The sequence below is a fragment of the Meles meles genome, chromosome 1, assembly GCF_922984935.1.
Source record: "Meles meles chromosome 1, mMelMel3.1 paternal haplotype, whole genome shotgun sequence".
Taxonomy (NCBI): domain Eukaryota; kingdom Metazoa; phylum Chordata; class Mammalia; order Carnivora; family Mustelidae; genus Meles; species Meles meles.
Genome location: NC_060066.1, coordinates 131,572,210 through 131,596,675, shown reverse-complemented (window position 1 = coordinate 131,596,675; position 24,466 = coordinate 131,572,210). Strand labels below are relative to the sequence as shown.

General features: G+C 37.4%; 1 protein-coding gene across 1 annotated transcript in view; it reads left to right on the top strand.

The window, feature by feature from the left end:
* PLPPR4 (phospholipid phosphatase related 4) overlaps positions 1-19,397 on the top strand; it is a 43,386-nt gene extending 23,989 nt beyond the window's left edge. Inside the window, exons 3-7 of the mRNA XM_046021202.1 lie at positions 7,432-7,561; positions 9,711-9,906; positions 11,535-11,592; positions 12,357-12,530; positions 15,537-19,397. Coding sequence (XP_045877158.1) covers positions 7,432-7,561; positions 9,711-9,906; positions 11,535-11,592; positions 12,357-12,530; positions 15,537-16,862 — 1,884 coding nt within the window. The 3' untranslated portion in view covers positions 16,863-19,397. The remainder of the gene's footprint in view (positions 1-7,431; positions 7,562-9,710; positions 9,907-11,534; positions 11,593-12,356; positions 12,531-15,536) is intronic.
* The last annotated feature ends 5,069 nt before the right edge of the window (positions 19,398-24,466 follow it).

The window sequence follows — 24,466 nt, the reverse complement described above, 5'->3', positions numbered from 1 at the left end:
TCTAAAAAAAATGTTTGTAACTGCATAATTCCCCCTTGAATAGCTAATATGACATTTCTGAAATATTTCTTAATTAATGTGTTGATTTGGTATCTGAAGTCTGGAAAGCTGGAGGGGAAAAACAAATAATTATATAGCCAAGAACTTTCTTCTCAAAAGGCATGTTGATATCATAGTTTCAATTTTTTACTGGATTAACACTTTTTATTGACTATGAACACTGAGTACCAACAGTTAAAAGTAAAAAGGCCACAACTCACATTCCTGGCATTTTGGTTCACACATGCACACACAAACTAAACATAAAATACTTTAGATGCAAACAGGAATTTGCATTTTTACATGTATAATATAAAGAAATGTCCTAACCTACTGGAATTGAATGTAAAACATAATTCTTTTTAGTTTGTTAACTTACACATTATGCGTAAACACATTTTTCATTAATCCATTAATAAATAAGACTGGACAAGCCTTTCTACCATCTCTTCTGCCCCCAGAATCCCACATAAAGGTCAAGAAACATGTTTCAAGGTTAACATCATTTATTTCTACCAGTAGGAACTGTTACTTTGCTTTTATCATGCTCATGAATGTCAGAGGACGTGATTATTAAATGAAAAGCTGTACTTGAATGGAGTTTTTACAAGATTCCCTAATGAATTGGCCAATTCTGTTTCAACACATCAGCAATTTTAGAAAAATCTATACATAAACCTTCCGAAGTCTATACTTTTATGTAGCTATGAATTTGATTTTTCAAAATTTCTCCTACATTAAATTATAACAAATGTTTACACTCAAAATAAATTATACAAAACATTCTCAAAAGGTAAAATCAGAACTTAATATTCCACAGAAATTAATCATACTTAAAAGGTCTCAAATACTTTGTAAATTACTGAGTTATTTAAACTCCAGTTAACTCTAGTGTGATCGGAACTATTAATGATGTGCTTGGAAATAGCTGTGATTCAAACTAATAAAACATATCTAAAGGGCAGTATTGCTCAGAATAACGGCACTTTCCTGTCATTTCTCTAACGACTTCCTAAAAAATCTATATCATCAGTCCTTTGACAAGAGCAAAAAGAATATATGCTTTAAACTATTACACCAGTAGGGCGCCTGGGTGGCTCAGTGGGTTAAAGCCTCTGCCCTCGGCTCAGGTCATGATCCCGAGGTCCTGGGATGGAGCCCCACATTGGGCTCTCTGCTCAGCAGGGAGCCTGCTTCCTCCTCTCTCTCTCTCTGCCTGCCTCTCTGCCTGCTTGTGATCTCTGTCTGTCAAATATAAATAAAATCTTAAATAAATAAATAAATAAATAAACTATTACACCAGAAAGCATTTCTCCTAGTTGGGGTGTAGCCCTCAAACTTATTGTAATAGAATACTTGAAGTGAAACAAAATTCTGTACAAATGTTCATGACTGTATTGATATTTAACACGAGACTATGTTTGATATTTATTCATTTAAAGGATTTTTTATATATCCAGAAGCCTTTCCTCCCTAGGTTATTTTATGAAGTTGTCAGGAAGACAAGTCTAGCTGTGACACCTGCTGCTGCTGACCCCGTTTATCTCACACTGATCCCTTTGCTGACACTGTTACACGTCCTGGGGACAACGACCTTGGCCTTATCACTGTGTTCCTGCATCTGTGACTCCCCCACTTCCTTAATAAATTCTCCCATCCAAGTACTAACCAGGCCCGACCCTGCTTAGCTTCCGAGATCAGAGGAGATCGGGCGCGTTCAGGGTGGTATGGCCATAGACTCCTTAATAAATTCTTAAGATGCCATAGGGATGTTTTCTGGGGCTTCCAGTCCAAAGCTTTCTTTCTGGAGCCTTGAGAAATGACAGGGCAAATCTGCCATGTCTGTCTCTCACCAAGCTGGACCTGGGGAGCCCAGTGCCAATGCCTCCCACAAAGGACCCACTAAATCTCAGGGTCTCCACAGGCCCTCCATAGTGGCTGCGTGCCTCTTAATGGAACAAGAGGCAAACTAGGGAAATATTTTTATTCTGGGATCCCTAAATCCCCGCATATCACTTAGAACTCCACGATACTCCAAGGAGTCCGTGGTTCTTTCTTTCCACACTGGGTTCGTAGCTCTGGATAACCAACTCGGTGGTAAAACAAATCTTGACTTTGCTCACATCAAATATCACTTTCGCACCTTTCTCTCAAACATCTATCATACGTCTTCTAGATCTCTTTCCAATTTCATTTTCTCCTCTATCTTTAAGGATTTCTCCCAAAACATTTATTTTCTTAACATTGGTCTTACGGGGTCTATAGTCCTCTTATTCCACGCCCATAATTCTGTCTCTAATTTTACTACATAGTTACAATTCTAATCTCCTTCCCTTCTTGGTGAAAAGGTGAAAAATAACAAGTAGACTCTAATGGCCAACTTCCAAGGATGCTGTTTTCTTTTTACATGTATGTAGCATTAACCTGTTAGAAAACGGGTTGGTGAAGGAGGAGGGGAAGCAAGAGGAATCTCCTGTGGAAATGGTTTTTAAAGCCCAGTTCCGAAGGGCTTTAGGGAAGCCACTTGATGTAATTGAAATTGAGCACTGGGTGTTACATACAACTGATGAATCATTAAATTCTGCACCTGAAACTAATGCTACACTGTATGCTAACTACATTATGTTTAAATTAAAAATTTAAAAAAAAATAGATAAAGGCTACATCTATGAAGAGAGGCATGGTTTTCACCCACTCATCTGGAGAGAAGACCAAGTGAAAAACAAAAGACCTCATGTCAGCAATATTCTTCAAAAGAATCTTTACAAGAACAAAAGAAAATCAACTGTTTTTTGATAGAGGCATTTAAATATAAATCACGTAGTGTTTGCTTTTCAGATTTTTTAAAGTGCTTTGAGAGACGTTTTAAAAATAACCTGTCTTCGTGATTCTGTACCAGAAACTGTAAAAATTCCTTTCATGTCTGTGAAATACATTTTCTTATGTCTCTGAAATTGCCCTTGAATTGGAAAATTTCATCCTTAATACTCACTTTTCATTTACTTTAAAGTAATAATGAAATAAGCATTTTGTTCAGTCCTTTGGAGATTGTATCTCAGGGAAAACAGCAGAGGATATCATAAATGTTCATGTAATCTATATGAATAGAAAAAAAATGTATACTTTCTCTTCGCTGAAAGTTAACTTTTATTACATTTTATTAAAGGATAAATATATCTAACTTTATAGGAGAATTCTATTGGAATTTGATTATAGATCCTAGATGGGAACCTTATACAATATTAAAGGTACTAGGGTTTCTAAAAGACTTTCACTACAGATTTAAACACTATAATAAATACTATTTTGTCGTTCTCTTTTGCTGTTTCCACAACGAAGACTTTTTAAAAAATTTTATCTATTTATTTGAAAGAGAGGGTGAGGGAGAGAGCTAGAGAGAGCATGAGTGGAGAGGAGGGGCAGATGGAGAGGGAAGAGCAGACTCCCACAGATCAGGGAGCCCTACGTAGGACTCCATTCTGGGACTCAGGATCATGACCTGGGCCAAAGGCAGACGCTTAATGGACTGAGCCACCCAGATGTCCCAATAACGACTTTTTCATTGTGAGTTCTTCCTGTGGTAGATATTCCTAGGGCAGCGCCCATATGATTAACAGAAAAAAATATATTTCTCACTGTGTCTCCCCTGAAGCAGAGCCATTTCAGAATCTCTTCCAAAAACCTGTCCATGATATTCAACAAGAAAAAAAAATTCTTTTTGGCCTGTGTACAGATTAAACAGAATATTGTGAAAAGATGCTTGTCAGAAATTGTTTTCTGTTTACAAATGACAAAAGCAGCAAATAATTTTATTGTCAGAGCCTAAACTCTGAAACCACATTTTAGCACAACCAGCATGCCATTCAGAATGAGGAAACAAGCAGGCGCATTTAGAAATATATCAGGAAGCATCTCCCCTCGCCCTGAGGAAAATTCCATCTTTGGACAAAATTGAACCACTTTGAAAATTCATGTACTGACATATAGATCAAGGTTAAATGAATAGAAGTGTGAGGAGAAAATTGATGTGTTTCTTAGAGAGGACAGTTGGGTGATGTCAAAATAATGACAAGAAACCTCTATCCATAATCAAGCCAAATAGTATTAAAGCACTCTCTTGACATATGAGTCTTGAACATATTAAACAACTAAAATAAAATGCCTGAAATCTCAAGGTCATTTGAGATAATGACTACTGTGTTGTATGCTAAGGCACTTTTCCCTAATGGCACTACACAAATAAATTCTTATATAATTTAACATTCATGGACAAAATGTGAATCATTACACATATAATTGAAAAGAGAAGAAAAAAATTATCCACAGAACTATTTTTGAGGAAGTGAAGATAAAATCAATATCTTTTAACCATGCAAGAGTGCATTTCAGGAATGAGTGGTTAATTCTCTTGAAATGATGAATTTTAGATAACCACTATCTTATTCTATGTGTGTGGTGTTTTGTGTCACATCTATCTATGCAGAATACAGGACCTATTGTGTTTCTCTGTCTAACTTAAAGTAATAGTGTTGGATGATATTTCTCAAGAAGTATAAATAATTAACTGTTAAATGATTTGGAAAAAAACCCTCCTTTTGATGATTTCTATACAATTGATCTTCAAGATGTTTATCATATGTGCCACATGATTTTCACACACTTATGGTTATTGATAGAGTTCCATTAAAAATTATTTTTGTACAAATTAAGATTCTTTATAATTGTACACATATCATGATACCTACAGAATTAAATAGAACAGATTGAACACTCCAAACAGAAGGTTGTAAGCTTACTGTCATTAGTTAAAAAAAAACAAAACACTATAATTTTAAATACTTCATAAAATAAATGTTAAGCTAGTAGTGAGAACTGGGAAGTTTCCCTTGGGAAATCTATTTGAGCCCCTTATCATGACTATGACCTTTAAAGTGACATCATCCCTTATATCTAAGACTGCCAGTATCTCCTGTAATTCAACTTTTCTCAGCTCTACACATTTCTACAAGTCAATGTCTCATTTCATATCAATCTCTTAAGCATGCTGATCTTAAATATTTGAATTTTTCACATAAATAAGACTCATAATTTCAAATCTTGCTTCTCTTTTGTAGCACAACTAAGGGCCTGAATGCCCAGGGTAATTAGCCAACAAGCATCCCACAGTGAAGGTAACAAATGCAAATCCCACAATGCCAGCCATTGTGCTAGACAGTGAGAATAAAGGGTAAATAAGAAATGGCCCTTCCCAGGGCACCTTGGTGGCTCAGTCGGTTAAGTGACTGCCTTGGCTCAGGTCATGATCCCTGGAGTCCTGGGATGGAGTCCCCCATCAGGCTCCCTGCTCAGCGGGGAGTCTGCTTCTCCCTCTGCCCCTCCCCCTTCTCATGCTCTCTCTCTCATTTAAAAAAAAAAAATAAATAGATAGATAAATAAAATCTAAAAAAAAAAAAAGAAAAAAGAAAAGGCCCTTTTCTCAGGGGTTTACAGTCTAGTGAGAGACAAACAAATGAACAACTGAAGTGCACTTTCACTGAGTTATACTAAAAAGGAAGGATAAGGTGCTAAGGAAACCACAAAGAAGAAGATATAATTCAGTTTAGGGTGATGTTGGGTGTTTCAAGGAAAACTTCTTGAAGGAAATGATGACCAAATGCATTGGGTCCCTTCCCTGATGTCCTATGTCCTAGAATCCTACAGCAAATATACTTTTCTTTATCTTAACATCTTTAATATGTTAATCTTTCTGATACTACATCGTGGCTCTCTGTCCATTGTAAATACATTCCCTTTTTTTTTTCCTTTTTCTTTTTCTTTTTTTTTTCCTGAGAGAAAGAGAAGGAAAGCATGGGGTGGGGAGGAGCAGAGGGAGAGAGAGAGAGAATCTTTTAAATTATTTAATTTTTTAAAATATATTTTTTATTTTTTAATAAACATATAATGTATTATTAACCCCAGGGGTACAGGTCTGTGAATAGCCAGGTTTACACTTCACAGCACTCACCATAGCACATACCTTCCGGGATGTCCATAACCCCACCCCCCTCTCCCTACCCCCTCCCCCCAGCAACCCTCAGTTTGTTTTGTGAGATTAAGAGTCTCTTCTCCTTTGTCTCCCTCCGGATCCCATCTTGTTTCATTTATTCTTTTCCTACCCTCCAAACCTCCCACGTTGCATCTCCACTTCCAGAGAGAGAGAATCTTAAGAGAGAATCTCCATGCCTAGCGCAGAGCCCCACACGGAGCGCAGTGCGCAATTCTGAAATCACAACCTGCACCAGAATCAAGAGTCAGACGTTCAACCGAAAGAACCCCCCAGGCACCCCTGTAAACAAATTTTCTAATCTTATGCCTAAGAAATTGTACCCTGCTTACCTAAATTCTCTTGTAATTTGCATTCTCCAACAAAATAGCTACCAGCCACACGTGACTATTTCTGTGTTAAGTCTAAATTAATTTAAAATTTAAATACTGAACTAAATGCAGTGAAATAAAATAAAAAAATTCAGCTCCTCAGGTATAGTAGCTAAACTTCAAGGTTCAATAGCCACAAGTGGGTAGTGATGACCCTATTGGAAAGGACAGGAAATATTTTCATCATCACAGAAATTTTTGTTGGACAGCTTGGCTGTAGACGGCACCTTTCTAACCTCATGCATGCTTTCCATGGATTGAACCTTCTGCTCAATTCTGAATTGGCTTATTGAAATAATATGCTAGTAAAATTTTCTAATTCCAGCTCTGGTGTTAACTTTATTCTTCCCCAACCCCCACCACTGGGTGGGCTGCCCCCACCCAGCCATCTTGTTCTTGTGCTATAAGAGATGAAATGCCAAGACTCTAAGAATTCGGGCAGAATCAGTAACTGCGCAATTAAGCAATAAGGCATCATGCCTGGATATTGTTGAGCAAAGGGCTAAAGACTGAGTGCTGCAACCGCAAGAAAATGCCAGGACCATATCACACCCTTAACCCAGAAGATCCAACTAGCGCTCTCCACAGAGCCCTGATTGCTGCTTCTCACTGCTCGCCAACCACTCAGGAGAAATTGCTCACATCTCTAACACTTTAAAGAAAAATATATCTTGGAGCATCTGGGTGGCTCAGTGGGTGAAGCCTCTGCCTTCCCTTCGGGTCATGATCTCAGGGTCCTGGGATCGAGCCCCGCATTGGGCTCTCTGCTCAGCAGGGAGCCTGCTTCCCTTCCTCTCTCTCTGCCTGCCTCTCTGCCTACTTGTGATCACTCTCTGTCTCTGTCAAATAAATACCTAAAATCTTTAAAAAAAAGAAAAATATATCTTTACCTTGTTGAACTGATGATGTGTTACCAGATAACTTAGAATTCATTTGTTACCTATCAAGTCCATTCTGAACACCATCCTGTCTTTGCAGATTATGGTAGGGGAAGGAATTCTCTACTGTTGCCTGTCCAAAAGAAGAAATGGGGTTGGACTGGAGCCCAACATAAATGCCGGAGGCTGCAATTTCAACTCCTTCCTTAGAAGAGCCGTCAGATTCGTTGGTGGGTGTGGGGAACCACAAAGAAAGGAATTTTTTTTTCCAAAGAGAAATGTTATATTTAATTACAGATATTAAGTTTTTAAAGCTATAATTTAGATGTATAATTTCAGGTACAGGATGAGTTTTACATTATACAAAAAAACTGCTAAAACACCAAGATTGGGGCTTTGTATCTGTAATATGTTATTTACAGTTATAGTCCTTATTTTGAAAGCTAACACGCCATGCATTTGAGTATATTTTTGTCTTAGCTGTGGTGGAAGCATAAGTTTACTTTAAAATGGTTTCTCTGGATGTGTGTTTGTTTTTTAAAATGGAGAATAAATGTCGGCAAGCTATTGTGAATGGATAACTCTTCAGAAATTAGTTTAGCCACATCAGTGATTCCAGTTCTGAAGTGTTTTCATCTGGAGACTACTACACATGGAAATGTCACCATACAGAACTGAATCATGGCTATTTTTCCTTGGTTATATCCTCTAACTTTACCCCCTATTTTTTTTTAATCTAAACATGCATCTCTTCTGATTAGCCTCGGACCATCTTAATGTTTGATGACCTGTTTGATGAAACAGACCTTTTTGTTCTTTTTAACCGAGTTGAGAAGTCAAAACACAGTATACCACACCATATGAATGCTTCACATTCATTCCCAGTAAGTCAGTAAAAAATTACTTTACCTGTAACCTCTCAGCTTAAGAGAATAGGTAATTTTATATAATATCTAGACAATAATTAAATATAACCTTCTCTCCCACTAGAGGAAAAGCCTGATTTAATGCCCAGACTCTGATCCACTGATCAAGGTACTTGGAGATGGTGAACCATGAATAAGCCCTTTAGCAGGGCCACAATTGAGGCAAGGAAAGAAATCCTCAGGACATATAGCCGATCTCAGGGGAAAATTTCGCTAATGTAGCAAATGCTTTGGACAAAGGGGCATATATCCTCTGTGAAAAGCCTTGTGCCTGTGAGGATGGTCCATCCTTCCCTAGAGAACAAGGTCCCAGAACCCCATCCTCTGAGGGTCTGGAGATGCTCCTTCTCCAAAGGTAAAAATGGATGGGTTTTCCCACTGAAGCCTACTCCTCTCCAGGACCAGCATGCTGCTAGGAATTAGAATTTAGAAATAAAGGGCCTGTAACTTGAATTCCAGGTGATCAGGTGGAGAAGGAATTGGGAGAGTCGTTGCTAGGTAGGGATAAGCAGAAAAGGAAAGTGGAAAACAGGGTAATGGGCAGGCCAATGACCACTGTCTGGAGGAGTTTATTGATGAATTACTCAGCTGCCTCTTATATTGATTTCTATGAGCACATCATGAATCAGAATCCAGACTGTCAAGTCAGAGTGAATCCAGGGTGTCAAGACAACGTAGAGGAAGCCAGGTTCAGATCATATATATGTGAGCAGAGCTAGATTCCCATGCAAGGGACTTGGAGCAGGAATGGAGTTCAAGTGAACAAGCCTGAATCAGAGTTTGTGAGTTTATGGTTTGAGACTGGGGCCAGGAGACAAAAGAAAAGAATTTGGACGGGGAGATACAAGAACATCATCTCTGAATTACAAATATGCAGGAAGTCTCCCACAGCCTTGTACCCAAGATATGATTATTATTTCCGTGACAGGGCCCGCCTACCCTCTTCTCTGTTTTAATTAGCATTCCCGGTATGACTGCAGCTTGTGGGGAGAACCAGTGTAGGGCTTGGCAACTGTGGCTGGAGTTAGGGAGTCCTGGGGAGAGAGAGAGCCCCGGAAGCTCAAACGTGCTAAGAAATTTTAAATTATTTTGAATTTTTGCCTCATCCCCCATATTTAATCCTCCTCAAATCACACAGTTGGTCACCTTCACATGCCCCAGGTATCTGACAAGTGGCCTATAGTAATAATATTATGAATAGGTCCTTTTTAACCAAACTGACCAAAAATACTCCAAATGACTACCCTGGAGGTACTCATTGCCCTTATTTTGGCATTATCTGGTTTAAAGGTACAGGAATTTTCTATCCTTATTTTCTCTAAATAAACTCAGAGAAAATGATCACAACAGATTTACAGGTCACCACATTAATGTGTAGTAAACATGGTTGATGATGGTACAATGTTGGTACTAAGCACTAACTTAATAAGGATTTCTTTCCCTTTGCGTATAGGTGTTCATGTGTTTGGACTGTGCTCTACAGCTCTCATTACGGATATCATACAGCTCTCCACAGGGTATCAGGCACCATACTTTCTGACTGTGTGCAAGCCAAACTATACCTCTCTGAATGTGTCTTGCAAAGAAAATTCCTACATTGTAGAAGATATTTGCTCAGGATCTGACCTTACAGTTATCAACAGTGGCAGGTCAGAAATGGAGATTTTTAACCTTCCCATGTCAGTGTTTTCATGGTTCATAAATAGCGACTTTGGGATCATTTGATGCATACATTTTTCAGTCATAAGGATTTTGGTTTTATTTTTCTTTTCTTTATTTTCAATCCAGTGATTTCTTTAGTGGTTACACCATAGAAATTCTTTCCAAATCCTCCTGTCTCAAAAATTTCAGCCTCACATTCTTGTCACTAATCTTCATATCACCAAATCTTATTCATGTTTTGCGAGGTACCCTAGACTCTCTATGGTTTTAGGTTAACACAATTGATTTATCTTAGGATGTTTATAGATAACACAACTGATTTATCTTAGGATGTTTACAGATAACCACACATTAGTCAATATGTGTCCTGTATTGACTTAAGTGGAAGCTTAAATATTTATATTCACGTCTCCATTGTATGTTGTATTTTTTAAAAATCATGTGAATTTTCCTTTTGGTAGAGTTTTATATGTGCATCTACTTTGTATAAACCCAGAAGATCAGTATAGCTTCTAATCTTGCATTTTAGAAAATAAAAGACAGAAAAATTCAAGAAAATACCAATGCATTAAGTTTTTCTCTATCAGTAAAGTAAAAATTAAACTTTCTGGCAAGAGATAATGTTTTGGAAATTCAAAAGAAATAAGTTACAGAAGGATGAAGGGCAGTAAGTGATTGCTGTAAGAATTGCATTTTGTTCAGTGAGTTCTCAAGATCAATTTGAGTTGAAAATAAGTTAGTAAGTACCCTTGAAGAAGCAGAACCTGATATTATGTAATTATACACATTCAAGTTCTCATAGTCCATTCAATAATTTTGAAGTTACATTTAAGACCTATGTCCTCTACTCTTTCTCAATCTTTCTACATACCTTGTTTCCATTAAGTGGTAATCCTTTCTATGGGTACAAAATAATTAGGAGGACATTAATATAACTGAATTTTACTTTTTAAATTTTTTTATCTATTAAGAGAAATCTCTACCTTCGCCTGTCCTTTTCGGTGTTTCTCCCATATCCTGTGTTCCACCTCTCTCTCAGCTTGCTTCTTCAATTATTTAACTAAATAAGATGCTCTACGATTCTCAAGATGATAATTACGTTCAAGTGGAGAAACACTTTGTTAAAATTGGACTTCTTGTGTTTTCTAGAGTGTAAAAATTACATTTAGACCCATTGCTGTAAGAAAATAATTTTGTCTTTTAAAATTTTGTGTAAATGCACCCATATATTTAGGAGCAGAAGAGAAGTTTCAAAGCTTTAAAATCCTAGGTTTTATGGACCTTTACTTTAAACTGACATACTTTGAATACCAAAGAACAATTATAATGTTTTCCAACCCACTTCTTCTTTCAACCCCATTCCAGTGGTGTAACAAATTGATTCCTCCAAAGCTAGCACTTTCTATTGGAAAGCGCATTATGCTATTCTTTAATTCCAATAGTGATTAGCAGTGTTTATCACTCCGATCTTTCTCCAGAACTCTAAAGAGAAATTAAAGTTATCACTTACTGCCTCAAGGCTTTTAAATAGAACATTTTAACCACCCAGGGTTCTTATGATTGTTAGCAGTGAATCTGAAATAGAAGGCATAATTTGACTGTCTTCCTTTGGCAGAAAATCATTCCCTTCTCAACATGCGACCCTCGCTGCCTTCGCAGCTGTGTACGTTTCGGTAAGTCTCTGACTCTTTTTCATCAGTCTGTGTCCTAGAGAATATCAGAGAAACGAGTGTTGTCTCCACGTGACTAATTAGATTGTATAGCCGTGTAATAACAGAACAGTAAACTTGAGCACAGCAGTCCTTCAACACAATTGCATCGAAACCAGAAATTGGATGATACTGTATACAATACTACATTAAATGAAATTTTCTGCACAGTCATAATATTTATGCAGCGTGGTATCCCTTCAATGCAATATATCTCATGGCAAGATATTGTGAACTATATGAATGTTATAAATTCTCGAACTGAAAGAATTGTGTTTAAGCATACACATGAACACATACACATGTGCTTTACTTTCAGTATTTATGTAATAGTGAGTTCAAAGTCAGTGAAAAGTTGATAAACGATATACAGTGAATCCACATAGTGTCTGATTAATATAATAGCCCATCAGGCCCTATGTGAGAAAAGTGGACTGGAATTATGTGACAAGTAACGTGGAAACTAAACAGTTATCTGGCTAATTATACTGCTTCAACTTATCTTTCCAGCTTTCATGTAATTAAATGAGATCTGCTTTTTATTTGATGAATTTTGCTACATATTTCTTCTTTTTCAGGAATAAAACATAGCCATAGCAGAGGGAAAGGAGCAGTAAAATTGATGTCAAGTGTATGAGTTAGACTTTGAGTCTAACTTTTTATTCGATTATGATTTAATAGTAAAATGACCTTTCTAACATACTTACCAGATCGTTTTCATTTTTCAGATGTACTTCAATTCCACATTAACGGATTCCTCTAAGCTTCTCAAACCTCTCTTGGTCTTCACCTTTATCATCTGTGGGATCATCTGTGGGCTTACACGAATAACTCAGTATAAGAACCACCCAGTTGATGTCTATTGTGGCTTTTTAATAGGAGGAGGAATTGCTCTCTACTTGGTAAATAATTTACTATTCTCATTTGATAAACCACAGTTTAAATGGAAAACATGCACCAAACACTTTTGCACTGTAATAATTTACTTGCAATGTAGTTTGTGTTCATGAGAAAATCTCAGTGCTTCTCCATCCTAAGCCACACATATATCCCACTTTTAGCAAAATAGTATTTTAAACCCTTACCATGGACCATCCACTGCAACTTTAGGATTATTGCATTTTATACACACACACACACACGTGCACACACACACACACACACACCAGAAAGAGTCAAGGACTGTTTTTCCTACTGTACTTTTACAGATGAGGAAAGTGAATATTTGTAAAAGTAAGGTTCATGACAGTGCAGGTTTGGTGAAAGTTTGTAGAACATGCCCAACATCACAAATGTAGCACCTGGATGTATTAGCATCAACTATTACTGAATTCTTTAGCAGTACTCTATTTTCAAGCCCGGTCTTCCTTCGAGGAAATATTCTCAGCAGAAAGAAACTGAGATTGTCCACTTCATGCATTCATTCATGAATTCATTCATTCTCTCATTCAATCTCTGATCTGTGCCAGGTACTATACTGAGCATCAGTACTGTGAGAAATAAGATCCAGCCTTAAGGAGTTTTCAGTATAAAGAGTAATAAGAATATAGATAGTTGCAGGATATTAAATGGTATATTAAGGTGTGAACAAAATGCTTTGGGAATAGCACACTGAAGAAGGAAGTTAAAGAAGCTTTCACAGAAGTGATACAGTTTTTAAGAAATAAGAAATTTTTTTCTTAGGGTAAGGAAAGGAGGAAGGACACTTAAGCAAAGAAACTGCCCATGCACAAAGATGGACATCTAGGAGAGAAGGTATAAGTGGAAGGTGAGGGAATAGGAGGAATGAGAAATAACAGCTAAGTTTCCAGCTTGGAAGACGGAATAGATGGTGACTTCATTAGCAGACCAGGAACACGATGGAGAAAGTAGGTTGGTGGAGAAGGGTTTGATGAGCTCAAGTTAAGGATCGATAGGCAGTTGAAGAGTTGCTTCTGGAGCTCAAAAGGGCAATCAAGAGTGGAGCAGTAGGTTTGGAAGTCATGGACATTATTGATGGAAGTACCATTATAGTTACGGAGGAGTCAGGAGTTACCTGAAATTGCCAGGTCATAAGAATGAAATACTCACATGCTAGCAGCATGCAGAGAAACAGGCAGTCACCAAGGAAACTGAAAGAAACTGACAGAGAAGTGAAAATCACCTATCACAGCAGTTCAATCATGGGATCTTGATGCCCTGGTTCATGGAAGGTGTTACAAGACAATGATGACAAAAAGTTGTAAAAGCACCGAAGCATGTGATGATTTATTTTTCACTTTTATAAACTAACACAGTCAGGATTGTCACTTTAAATCTCGTGCTTATGCACGTGATTTCTTCCGTGAAGGAGAAAGTGATCAAAGTAAAGTTAGCAGATCAGGAACTGGGCATAAGCTTGGGTTTCCCATGGGAGTGTTGATTGGCAATGCTTACAGAATAAGCAAGGAAGAATGAGAGCTGTGTCCTTCAAGTTCATCCATTGCTCTTGTGTGAATGTGATTTCACGGTGTCCAGGAATTAGCTTGAGCTCTGTAGTCTGAATGATTTGGGCTTGAATCTCAAGTATATTATATTTGGTCAAATTACATTATCTCTCAGCAACTGGTTTCTTCACTTATTAGGTGAGAATAGTAACTGGCTGTTTCATATAATAACAAAGATGAAGCGACTATGTTTACTGACCACGGTGCCAGCACTGCATGTCGAACAATATGGCAGAGGTTCTTACAGTCTAGTGGACAGTTGCCCCAAACTTACTCCTTTAAATACAATTATTAATGGAGCATTAGGTAGGAGTTCTAATCCTGAGTTCTCATCCTGAGAATTCTGGCAGTGAGAGCAAAGATAGGTACTATTTAAAAGAAAAGCTTCTGGAGAGGCAGAAGCTAGACTTATTTCATTTCTCTTTGCACCCAGTGCCCTGAAATTGGAAATTCATCCATTGCAAGCCAATGCTATTGTAAATTGTTAAGCGCTCTATAAAATGTTAAATCCAAGGGATTCTTGTGGGCTGCTTTGAAAAGTGGCTACCAAATAGGTATCTGCTGCTTTCTCTTACCTCTAAACTAAAGCATCTCAGAAGCTGAAAATCTAACAGGAATTTGGTCTTCCATGTGTAAAAATTGTAAAAATTCTGAATCTAAACTTTGCCTCATCCAAATTTTTATCCCCCAAACCCAAAATAACAGAAAACTGGTAGGTTGAGGATGAAGATACAATTACATAAAATTTAGCTCAGATTTAGTGTGCTAGCATTGAATTGATCAACTATTACTTCCAAACGTAAAGGAAAGAACATGGATGCTCCCATCTGGCGCTAATGTCTGCCCTTTCTTTTGAGAATACTCTGTGTAATGCTGACCACCCAGGGCTGTGCTCGATCTGAGTTGTAACAGTATTTGTCTCTGACCTCACTGCAAAACCTAACAGCATGCTTTATGAATGATTCCTTGTTTTATGTTTTTCATGCCTCCCCCACTTTCCATCAGGAGGTGTGATTGAAAATGGAAGGTAAAATAAATCAGTTAAGCTATTTAAGGTTTCACTCAACAAGAGGTACCTAAATCCAGAAAAATGAATTGCTTTGAAATGCAGAAGAACGTCCTTATTTCTCTCACTGTCTGTCTTTTTTTCTCAAAACATACAGAAGATAAGATTCACAAAAACATCTAGGGGGATGGAGAAAGGAGAGAAAATCCAACTAATAGAAAACGGTCCCCTTAGTTCTGAACAGTTCTGTGATTTATGATATAACTTACAGAAGATTTCCTGAGTAATTGCAGTCTGGGTTTTTTGTTATTTGTATAAGTCAATGATGGATAGAGAACACATACCTTCTTTATATGCTTCAGTGGATCCTCTTGAGACAAATTCTTACTAACTGTGTCTTCTAGTGCATGATGTTCATTGTTTCTCTTCAATAATAGGGCCTGTATGCTGTGGGGAATTTTCTGCCTAGTGATGAGAGTATGTTTCAGCACAGAGATGCCCTCAGATCTCTGACAGACCTCAACCAAGACCCCAGCCGAGTTTTATCCGCTAAAAATGGTAGCAGCAGCGATGGAATTGCTCACACAGAAGGTATCCTCAACCGAAACCACAGAGATGCTAGCTCATTGACAAACCTCAAAAGAGCAAATGCTGATGTGGAAATAATCACTCCACGGAGCCCCATGGGGAAGGAGAACATGGTTACCTTTAGCAATACCCTGCCTAGAGCCAACACTCCATCCGTAGAAGACCCCGTCAGAAGAAATGCCTCCATTCATGCTTCTATGGATTCTGCTCGATCAAAGCAGCTTCTCACCCAGTGGAAGAATAAGAATGAAAGTCGGAAGTTGTCCTTGCAAGTTATAGAGACTGAGCCTGGACAGTCACCACCCAGATCCATAGAAATGAGATCAAGCTCAGAGCCCTCCAGGGTGGGGGTGAATGGAGACCACCATGCTCCCAGCAATCAGTACCTCAAAGTACAGCCTGGCACTGTCCCTGGGTGTAACAATAGCATGCCTGGGGGACCAAGAGTGTCCATTCAGTCCCGCCCTGGGTCCTCACAGTTAGTGCACATCCCAGAGGAGACCCAGGAAAACATAAGCACCTCTCCCAAAAGCAGCTCTGCTCGAGCCAAGTGGTTGAAAGCTGCCGAGAAGACTGTGGCCTGTAATAGAAGCAACAGCCAGCCCCGAATCATGCAAGTAATCGCTATGTCCAAGCAGCAGGGCGTCCTCCAAAGCAGCCCTAAGAACACCGAAGGCAGCACGGTCTCCTGCACGGGCTCCATCCGCTACAAAACCTTGACAGACCATGAACCCAGTGGGATCGTAAGGGTTGAGGCTCACCCAGAGAACAACAGGCCCATCATACAGATCCCATCCACCGAAGGTGAAGGTAGTGGCTCCTGGAAATGGAAAGCCCCTGAAAAGGGCAGCCTTCGCCAAACTTATGAGCTCAACGATCTCAACAGGGACTCAGAAAGCTGTGAGTCCCTGAAAGACAGTTTTGGTTCTGGAGACCGCAAGAGAAGCAACATAGATAACAATGAGCATCACCACCATGGAATCACCACAATCCGGGTCACCCCAGTAGAGGGCAGCGAAATTGGGTCAGAGACGCTGTCCATTTCCTCCTCCCGCGACTCTACCCTGCGGAGAAAGGGCAACATCATCTTAATCCCTGAAAGAAGTAACAGCCCTGAAAACACTAGAAATATCTTCTACAAGGGAACCTCCCCAACACGGGCTTATAAAGATTGAGTGATGGCATTTGGCACTTGAGCGACCCCCAAAAGACCACGTCTTGATTCTACCTGTGCTCTGTTCCAGCAGCTTGAGAAAACTTCTCATCGAACTGGGTCATCTACCGTCAGCCCACAACTCAATGACTCTTGAGAACTACTACACTCAAGCTTGTAGATTTCACATCATGGGGAGGGAAAAGCACAATGCAGGAACCTAACTAATGTGATATTGTGAAGAATCTTAAAACCTATCTTCAAACTCAAAAGGTTTGCAGAAGGCAGTATCAGAAGAAAGTGGTTTCCTTCAGTGTATACTATTTTACTTCCTGAATGTGCCAACTTTAGGGATCTTTCTTTATAATTAGCTGTGGGAATCCAGAACACATGTTTCCCTACAGCAGAGGCCATGCAGTATTATATATTCATTTTGCAGAATCTGCACCTAGAGCTCAGTAAGGGTGGTGCTGATTATTATAGTACATATACGATGTAAACTCTCAAATTCTATTTAGCTGTGAAATAGTGGTGTGCAATTCCTTGTCAAAGAAATGCTACTGTATTAAGAAGATGCTGGCTGCTTTGTGTAGAATAGGACACCCCGCAGCTTCTCTGTCGTGGCTCTGTCACAGTCAAAAAACGAAAAGGTTTTGTGCATTTCTTCAAAATTATGCTTTGTTCAGCAACAAAAATTGTGTAGGAATATTTTCAGTGAGAGGGAATAACTAGTACTTTTCTACAGAGGTGGTTTTTATTTTGACTGCTTACTTTTTATTTAAGTATAGCTACTACTCCTGATTCTGTTTTTTAGTAAGTAAATTGGCAGAATTTTAAAAATACTTTGTTTTAGCATCTTTGGAAATTGTGATCATATTTTGCATTTTATGGCTCCTCCTTTATTTATTAATTGAAAATTCTTTTGATGTTATGGATATGTTTTTCTATTTTTGAAGCAAGAATAACAGTTGACATTCCTTGAGCAAAATATATTGCTGTGAATTTATGAATAAGAAATCTGAACCAACACTTGACATTGTGGATTACATTGCCAGCAATGTTGGGTGAGTCTACACTTGGATGTCTCCAAACAGCTGGCTTTGGTTGCTATCTTAACAAGTAATCCAAAAACTTCATTTTGTTCCAGATTATTATTTTTTATATCCTAATAACCAGTAAATTAGAACAGCAGTTGTTGGGTTTTACCTTCTTCCCTCAGATATTTTTGTTCATTGGACATCAACAGGAAGATCTGAAAAAAAAAATGCAAATTGATAAGTGAAAATATCAGTATAAATTAAGAACATATTTCTTCAAAATCTCTAAGTAGTCACAGTGCTAGTGCTTAATATGCAAATAATAGTTTTGCTACCTATCCTGAATAAAGCCTTCAGCCTAAATCAAGGGAAACCAATACAATGAGAAGAAGATAAAACCAAAACATTTGGAGGTGTTTTCCAACTTAAAAATTTAAGTATGGAGAAATATTTGGTTCTTGGAATTTATTATCAAGCCTTTTTTACACCATTTCTTAAGAATTCTAATATACACTCAATGATTGCCAAGGGGATAGAAGGTAACAACAAAGCTGGTTGAACTGATCTTTGAGGACAGAAGGAGTTGTTTGAGATAAAGACTATCACTTCATTATCAACTTCTACAGGAAAAGGGCAAAGCTTTCTAGAGTCACCAACTTCCTAAAAGCATTAGGGATTTAGCTGAAACCAGCAGAATTGAAAACTCTGGCAATAAAATATGATTCACCTATATCCCTTCTGGCAATTTCCTTCTCAGAGAGGGGAGTGGGAGTAAAACGTTGCCTTCCCCACTTCTCGCCACTACCACCGTCACCACACTCCTACTGGCTTCTGCCATTTCATAGAGAGAAAGGTGGACTGGTTTTAGTACTCTGAGGAAAAAAAAAAGCTGCAGCATTTCAGGTGCAGTAAGATGTTTCCTAATCTTTCCTATTTCTTAGCAAAAGATTTTAAAGTACTTCTCTAGTCATTGAGGGTTTTTTTTTTCTTTACATAAATATTGATATATTCTTTTTCTACTCAAAGTGCCAAAGGCTACAGTTTTTAATGACTGAACCAATTGTACCACATTGTTAAGGAAATATAATGATAGTCACTAGAACTCAGACCTCTGCATGTATATTTGATAATACATCTTTTGTAAAAAAAAAATTACAAAAAAATATTTGTTTACATTCCACTGGTACCTTAATTTAAAATAAATGAGACTAACAGGTGGTATCTCTTCTTAGTGTTCTATTTATCTGATTTGCTAATGAGAGCACTTCTTCCTTTGTTAGGCTGTGCTTTACTGAGAAAACCAAGTATTGAATAAAGAGAGTAATTATCTTTTTAAAGTAAATAAAATTATGAAAATATATATAATATATATAAAGTATTGTGTTTAATAAAGTGTTATGCAATGTTTTCCAAACTGATAAAGTTTGTAAAGTGCTATAATGTATTTTGTTAAGTACAGATTAAAGCTATTGTGTGAGTATATTGTGCTAACATCATAGAAATAAAGATTAGATTTCTTCACCAAAATTGGAACATTTTGGTTTTTTACTTCAGAGAGAGTATGAATGGATAATAACTTGGCTTATTGGAAAACAGCTGAAGAAACAAGAATGAATCAGAGCTGAATATATTCATAATTGTTTAGAAGAAAGAGTATTGCACTCACAAAGAGAAGTTTGTCAAACTATACCATAATGTTTCCACATAATTTAGAATTTTGATTTTATGCTTATCACAGGATCTCTTTTAAATTTACTTAAACATAGATTTCTCACATATCAACATTATAAAGTATAAAAATGAAAATATGTCAGGGCTAATTGCTCTGAATCAATTTTTGAATGAAATAGCTGTTGGGCCTCTTTTCTCCATTATTATTGCCCTTTGTGCCAACTTTTCCTTAAAAGAATACTCTACTATTAACTCCAGGATTGTTTTCCAAGACATGAGCAACTGTTATATGAGTTTTACTGCTGATACTGCTGATATGTTTCACTAGAAGGTACTAACACAAGTTTTTAGACCTCGACCGGGAATTATGCTTTACTCAAATGATCCTGAAGTGGTGCACTTACTGAAACATGAAGTCACAGTTATCCAGTAATGCCATCAAGTTCATGCATCGTGATTGCCACCTGGCCAACGAACACAGTATGATGCAATTCACTATAGAAAACACATTGGTAAAACAAAACCAAACCACATTGATTTTAGAGATGTTAACATATGTATAACGATGTGTATCTTATTGTGGTCGAAATACAATAATAAGATTCTCTGGATCTTGATTTTTCAACTCTAAAACAGGGATGTTTGGCTCTATTATCCTTTCTAAAAGATATCCTAAAGTCTTTTCTAAAGTTCTATATATAATTATTAACTATTTTATCCAGAGAGCGAAATCTAATGTCAGGACAATAGAAAATAACTTGCTGGTCTAACATGACTAACAAATGAGTACTGTCATCTTTGATCATACAGTGGATATAAGCAAAACAATGGAGTTGCGAAGAGCCTACATCAACCATTTCATTACATAACGTGTCAGACTAGGTGACTGGTATGCAAGTAACCCTCATCCTAGTACTTTTCTTGTCAGATACCAAGTGAGTGCATTCTGGATCATATATCATATATCATATGATGATAAAGCTATCATTAGGGAACAATATCATTTCTGTCTTGTACAGGTCAAGTCTTTACTTAATATCTGTGGGTCATTGCTATTATAGTTCAAAGGGAATGTCAAAATTTAAGTGTAGCTCAGAAAGTAATTTAATTAACATAATATAACTGAAGGAAATCAAAAGGAATTGAAGTGGTTTCATCTAAAAGGAAAATGTAACTTGGGAAATGGATCAAGGTCTGCTTGTGACTGGGTGTTTCATTTCCTCTGTTTATTGAATGTGTCTCCTGTCTTTAATCTGTAGAAAGCTTCTAAAATGCTCTAAGATCAAATGTTCCAGTTTGAAGAAAATAGAGTTTTCAGTAATAGTATATGATATTACAGGTAAGATCCAATTATAGGAAATTCCCAGTGACCATATTTTCTAATTGCAAAAGAATATCTAGATGAATCCTCTGATACAAAAATGACATTTATTTCACTGTCTATACTGTTGTTAGTTAATGAAAGCTCCTGTTTGTAATTGTGCACTGTGTTCAATAATAATGAGGGCAAACTGAGCAAATCTATAGTTCTACCACTAATTCTATTTAACAAATTTGTTGAATGCCCATTTTATCTCCTTTACTTTCCCTACACTAAGATTCTCAGCCATTGCCTTTGAAGGAAATCCATCTAAAGTTTAATGTTAGCTTTACAAAATAGTACAACTGACAAGTGGGAAATGGGTTTAAAAAAAAGTATGAGAATGGTATTCCTTTAAAAAATCTCTCCTTTTCCTTAATCACTTCAGGACACACTGCACCCAGGTACTGCCTTTTAGAAACAAAGTTAGATATTCTATACTAGAAACTCTTTCTTCCCCCCATGTTATGGTTTATACCTTTCAAACCTGAGACGTCCCTTTGAGAAAAGGTAAAGAATCTTTGAGTACTAGGAAAATCTAATTCACTCCACTCCCAGATCAATCTTTCCCATTCTGCATCTAAATTAATGACAGGTATTTCCAAAGGCATAAAAAGAAGTATTTTTTAAAATTTTATTTGTTTATTTGACAGACAGAGATCACAAGTAGGCAGAGAGACAGGCAGAGAGAGGAGGAAGCAGGCTCCAGGCTGAGCAGAGAGCCTGATGAGGGGCTTGATCCCTGGACCCCGAGATCATGACCTAAGAGGAAGGCAGAGGCCCAGCCCACTGAGCCACCCAGGTGCCCCTAAAAAGAAGTATTTTTAAAAACTAACTCAAAATGAGTTAAAGACTTAAATGTAATTATGAAAGTATAAGACTCCTGATAAAAAATACAAGAGGAAATATTCAGGACCTAGTACAAGGACCAGCTACTAGTCCTTCATTAGGTATGTGGTTTGCAAATATTTCTTCCAACCTGTAGCCTATTCTTTCATCCTTGTAACAAGGTCTTTCAAAGAGCAAATGTCTTACATTTTAATGAAGTTCAATGTGTCCTCTCCCTTTGGCCATGTTTTTAAAGTCAAATCTAAAATACAGGAAAAAAATCCTCAGAACTCAACAATAAAATGCCAATAAGGGCAATAAATATCAAAAACAGTAAACTAACAATAGCATAGTAAATATCAAAGATTAAAAGAGTAAAACTGTAAAATAAGAAATGAACAAAGGGGGGCGCCTGGGTGGCTCAGTGGGTTAAAAGCCTCTGCCTTCCGCTCAGGTCATGATCCCGGGATCCTGGGATCGAGCCCCGCGTCGGGCTCTCAGCTCCGCAGGGAGCCTACTTCCTCCTCTCTCTCTGCCTGCCTCTCTGCCTAGTTGTGATTTCTCTCTGTCAAATAAGTAAAATATTTTTTAAAAAAAAGAAATGAACAAAGGTATGAAGAAACATTTTACCAAAGATTCATTACACATGAATCAGTGTTCAACATCATTAACCATTTGGGAAATAGAAATTAAAACCACAAAGAGATATTACTATACACATATAAGAATGACTAAAATTAAAAAAATGGTAATAATATCAAATGCTGAAAAGAATGTTGAGGAATTGGATCATTTATCCATTGCTAGTGCAAATGAAAAATGGTATAACCACTCTGGAAACAATTTGTCAATTTCTTTAAAAAACAAAACTAGACATACAGTTATATGACCCAGGAACTACATTGGGGACATTTTCCCACAGAAATAAAAACTATGTCCACACCCAAAATACTTTACATATTCACCTCAGTTTCATGACTAATAGCCCCAAACTGGAAACAACTCAGATGTTCTTCCATGAGTAAATGGTTAAACAAACCACGAAGTGCTACCCAGCAATAAAAATAAATGAACTATTGATAACGTACCGCTTGAATAAATCTCCAGGGAATTATGCTGAATGAAAAACCCACTATCAAAAGTTTCCATGCTGTATGAGTCCACCTCATGAGACAGTACAGATATGAGCAACCCACATATGGGGAAGTGGTTTTGCCATCCTTACCACACAACTACCACAATTGTTCCAGTTGCCATAATTTCCCAGCAGGAATGGGGTGGGAAGGAGGAATTCAAAGACATGCAGCTTTGTTTTTAAGAAGCCCAGAGGTTTTGTATGTCAGGTGTAATCTACCCAAATGGCACAAACCAGATCACCTTACTGCAAGAGAGGCTGGGGATGAAGTCTCTAGGTGAGAGGCCTTGGGCTCAGCTAAAAATCTGTTTTCTCTTATGAAATGAAAAAGGATGAGAATGGCTCCTGGAGGTTCATGATCAGTTTCTGTCATAATAGCTTCAAGACCTTTCACAACAGGGCTGTAGAGCCTTCTATTTCACTGCTTCTCCACTGAAAGTTATTTGCTGCCACAGGTCCAGCTTCTTCATTTGTGTGGGGGGATGGGACGTGGGTGGGTGCTTGTGTGTGTGGTTTATTTTTAACTCTCTGGAAAGTCTTTGTTTCCCTTTTTAAAATCCCCTTTGTCTTTCAAGGCTAAATGTCAATATTCCTTTATTTTCAATTTTTCCTTTATTCTAACTTTAGGGCTGGAAGGGATTTGAGATATCACTCATCCTTTTAGGTATAATCACTACAATTACCTATATTTCACATATGAGAAAAGAAGAACACATGAAAAGAGATTTACTCAAAACCGCACAAGTGGTAGATCCAAGAAGGATGTTGAGGGCAGGAAAAAAATACCTCCTGCTCATTTTGTAATCCCTAGAGTTTAACACATCACCCACCACATAGGTTGGACACTCAATAAACTTTGAAATGAATGAATGAATGAATGAAATATTTATATTTATAATCCTTGTTCTGCATGACCAATGTAGTCACTTACTCAGTTTGTATTATCAATCAATTTGAGTAATGAGGCATTGGATATTTATTACACATTAAATTACAAGCTTTTATAAGCAGCTCCTAGACCAACAGGTACTCAAATATAAGGATAATTGGATGAGTACAGTATGTTCCATCTAGTATAAGAGAAAAAATGATCAAAATGAGTAAGTTATAGAATTCATCACATAAAGGAAAGTATGAGAGCATTCTGAAGAGAAAGAAATGGTCATCTATTTGATTGTGTCTCCAAATCCTACAGTTCTCAGAAACCCCCTCCAAGACTCTGAAGCCAAATAACTGTTATTTATATTTTTCCCCTTTTTCTTATTTGAAGCCTCTTTTTCAAATGTTGACATTGTGTAAGCCAGATTTCCTGGAACAAACAGTCTCCTCACAATAGATATGATTTTGGAACAGTTGTTTGTTCAAATGTTCCCACCTCCACAGTAATCTTGGTAGAGGAAGGTGCCAATAAAGACTTATTTTATCATTAAAAAAAGAAAGAAAGCCCTCCTTATAGTCAACACTGAAACTTATTTTTCTAATTCAAAATCAGTTGTTAGAGTCCAAGGATTATAGCAATTTCTTTATATCTGGCCTTCCACTGGTCCCTTATTCCCACCCAATCTACCATTTAGGATTCCACAACTATTTTCATA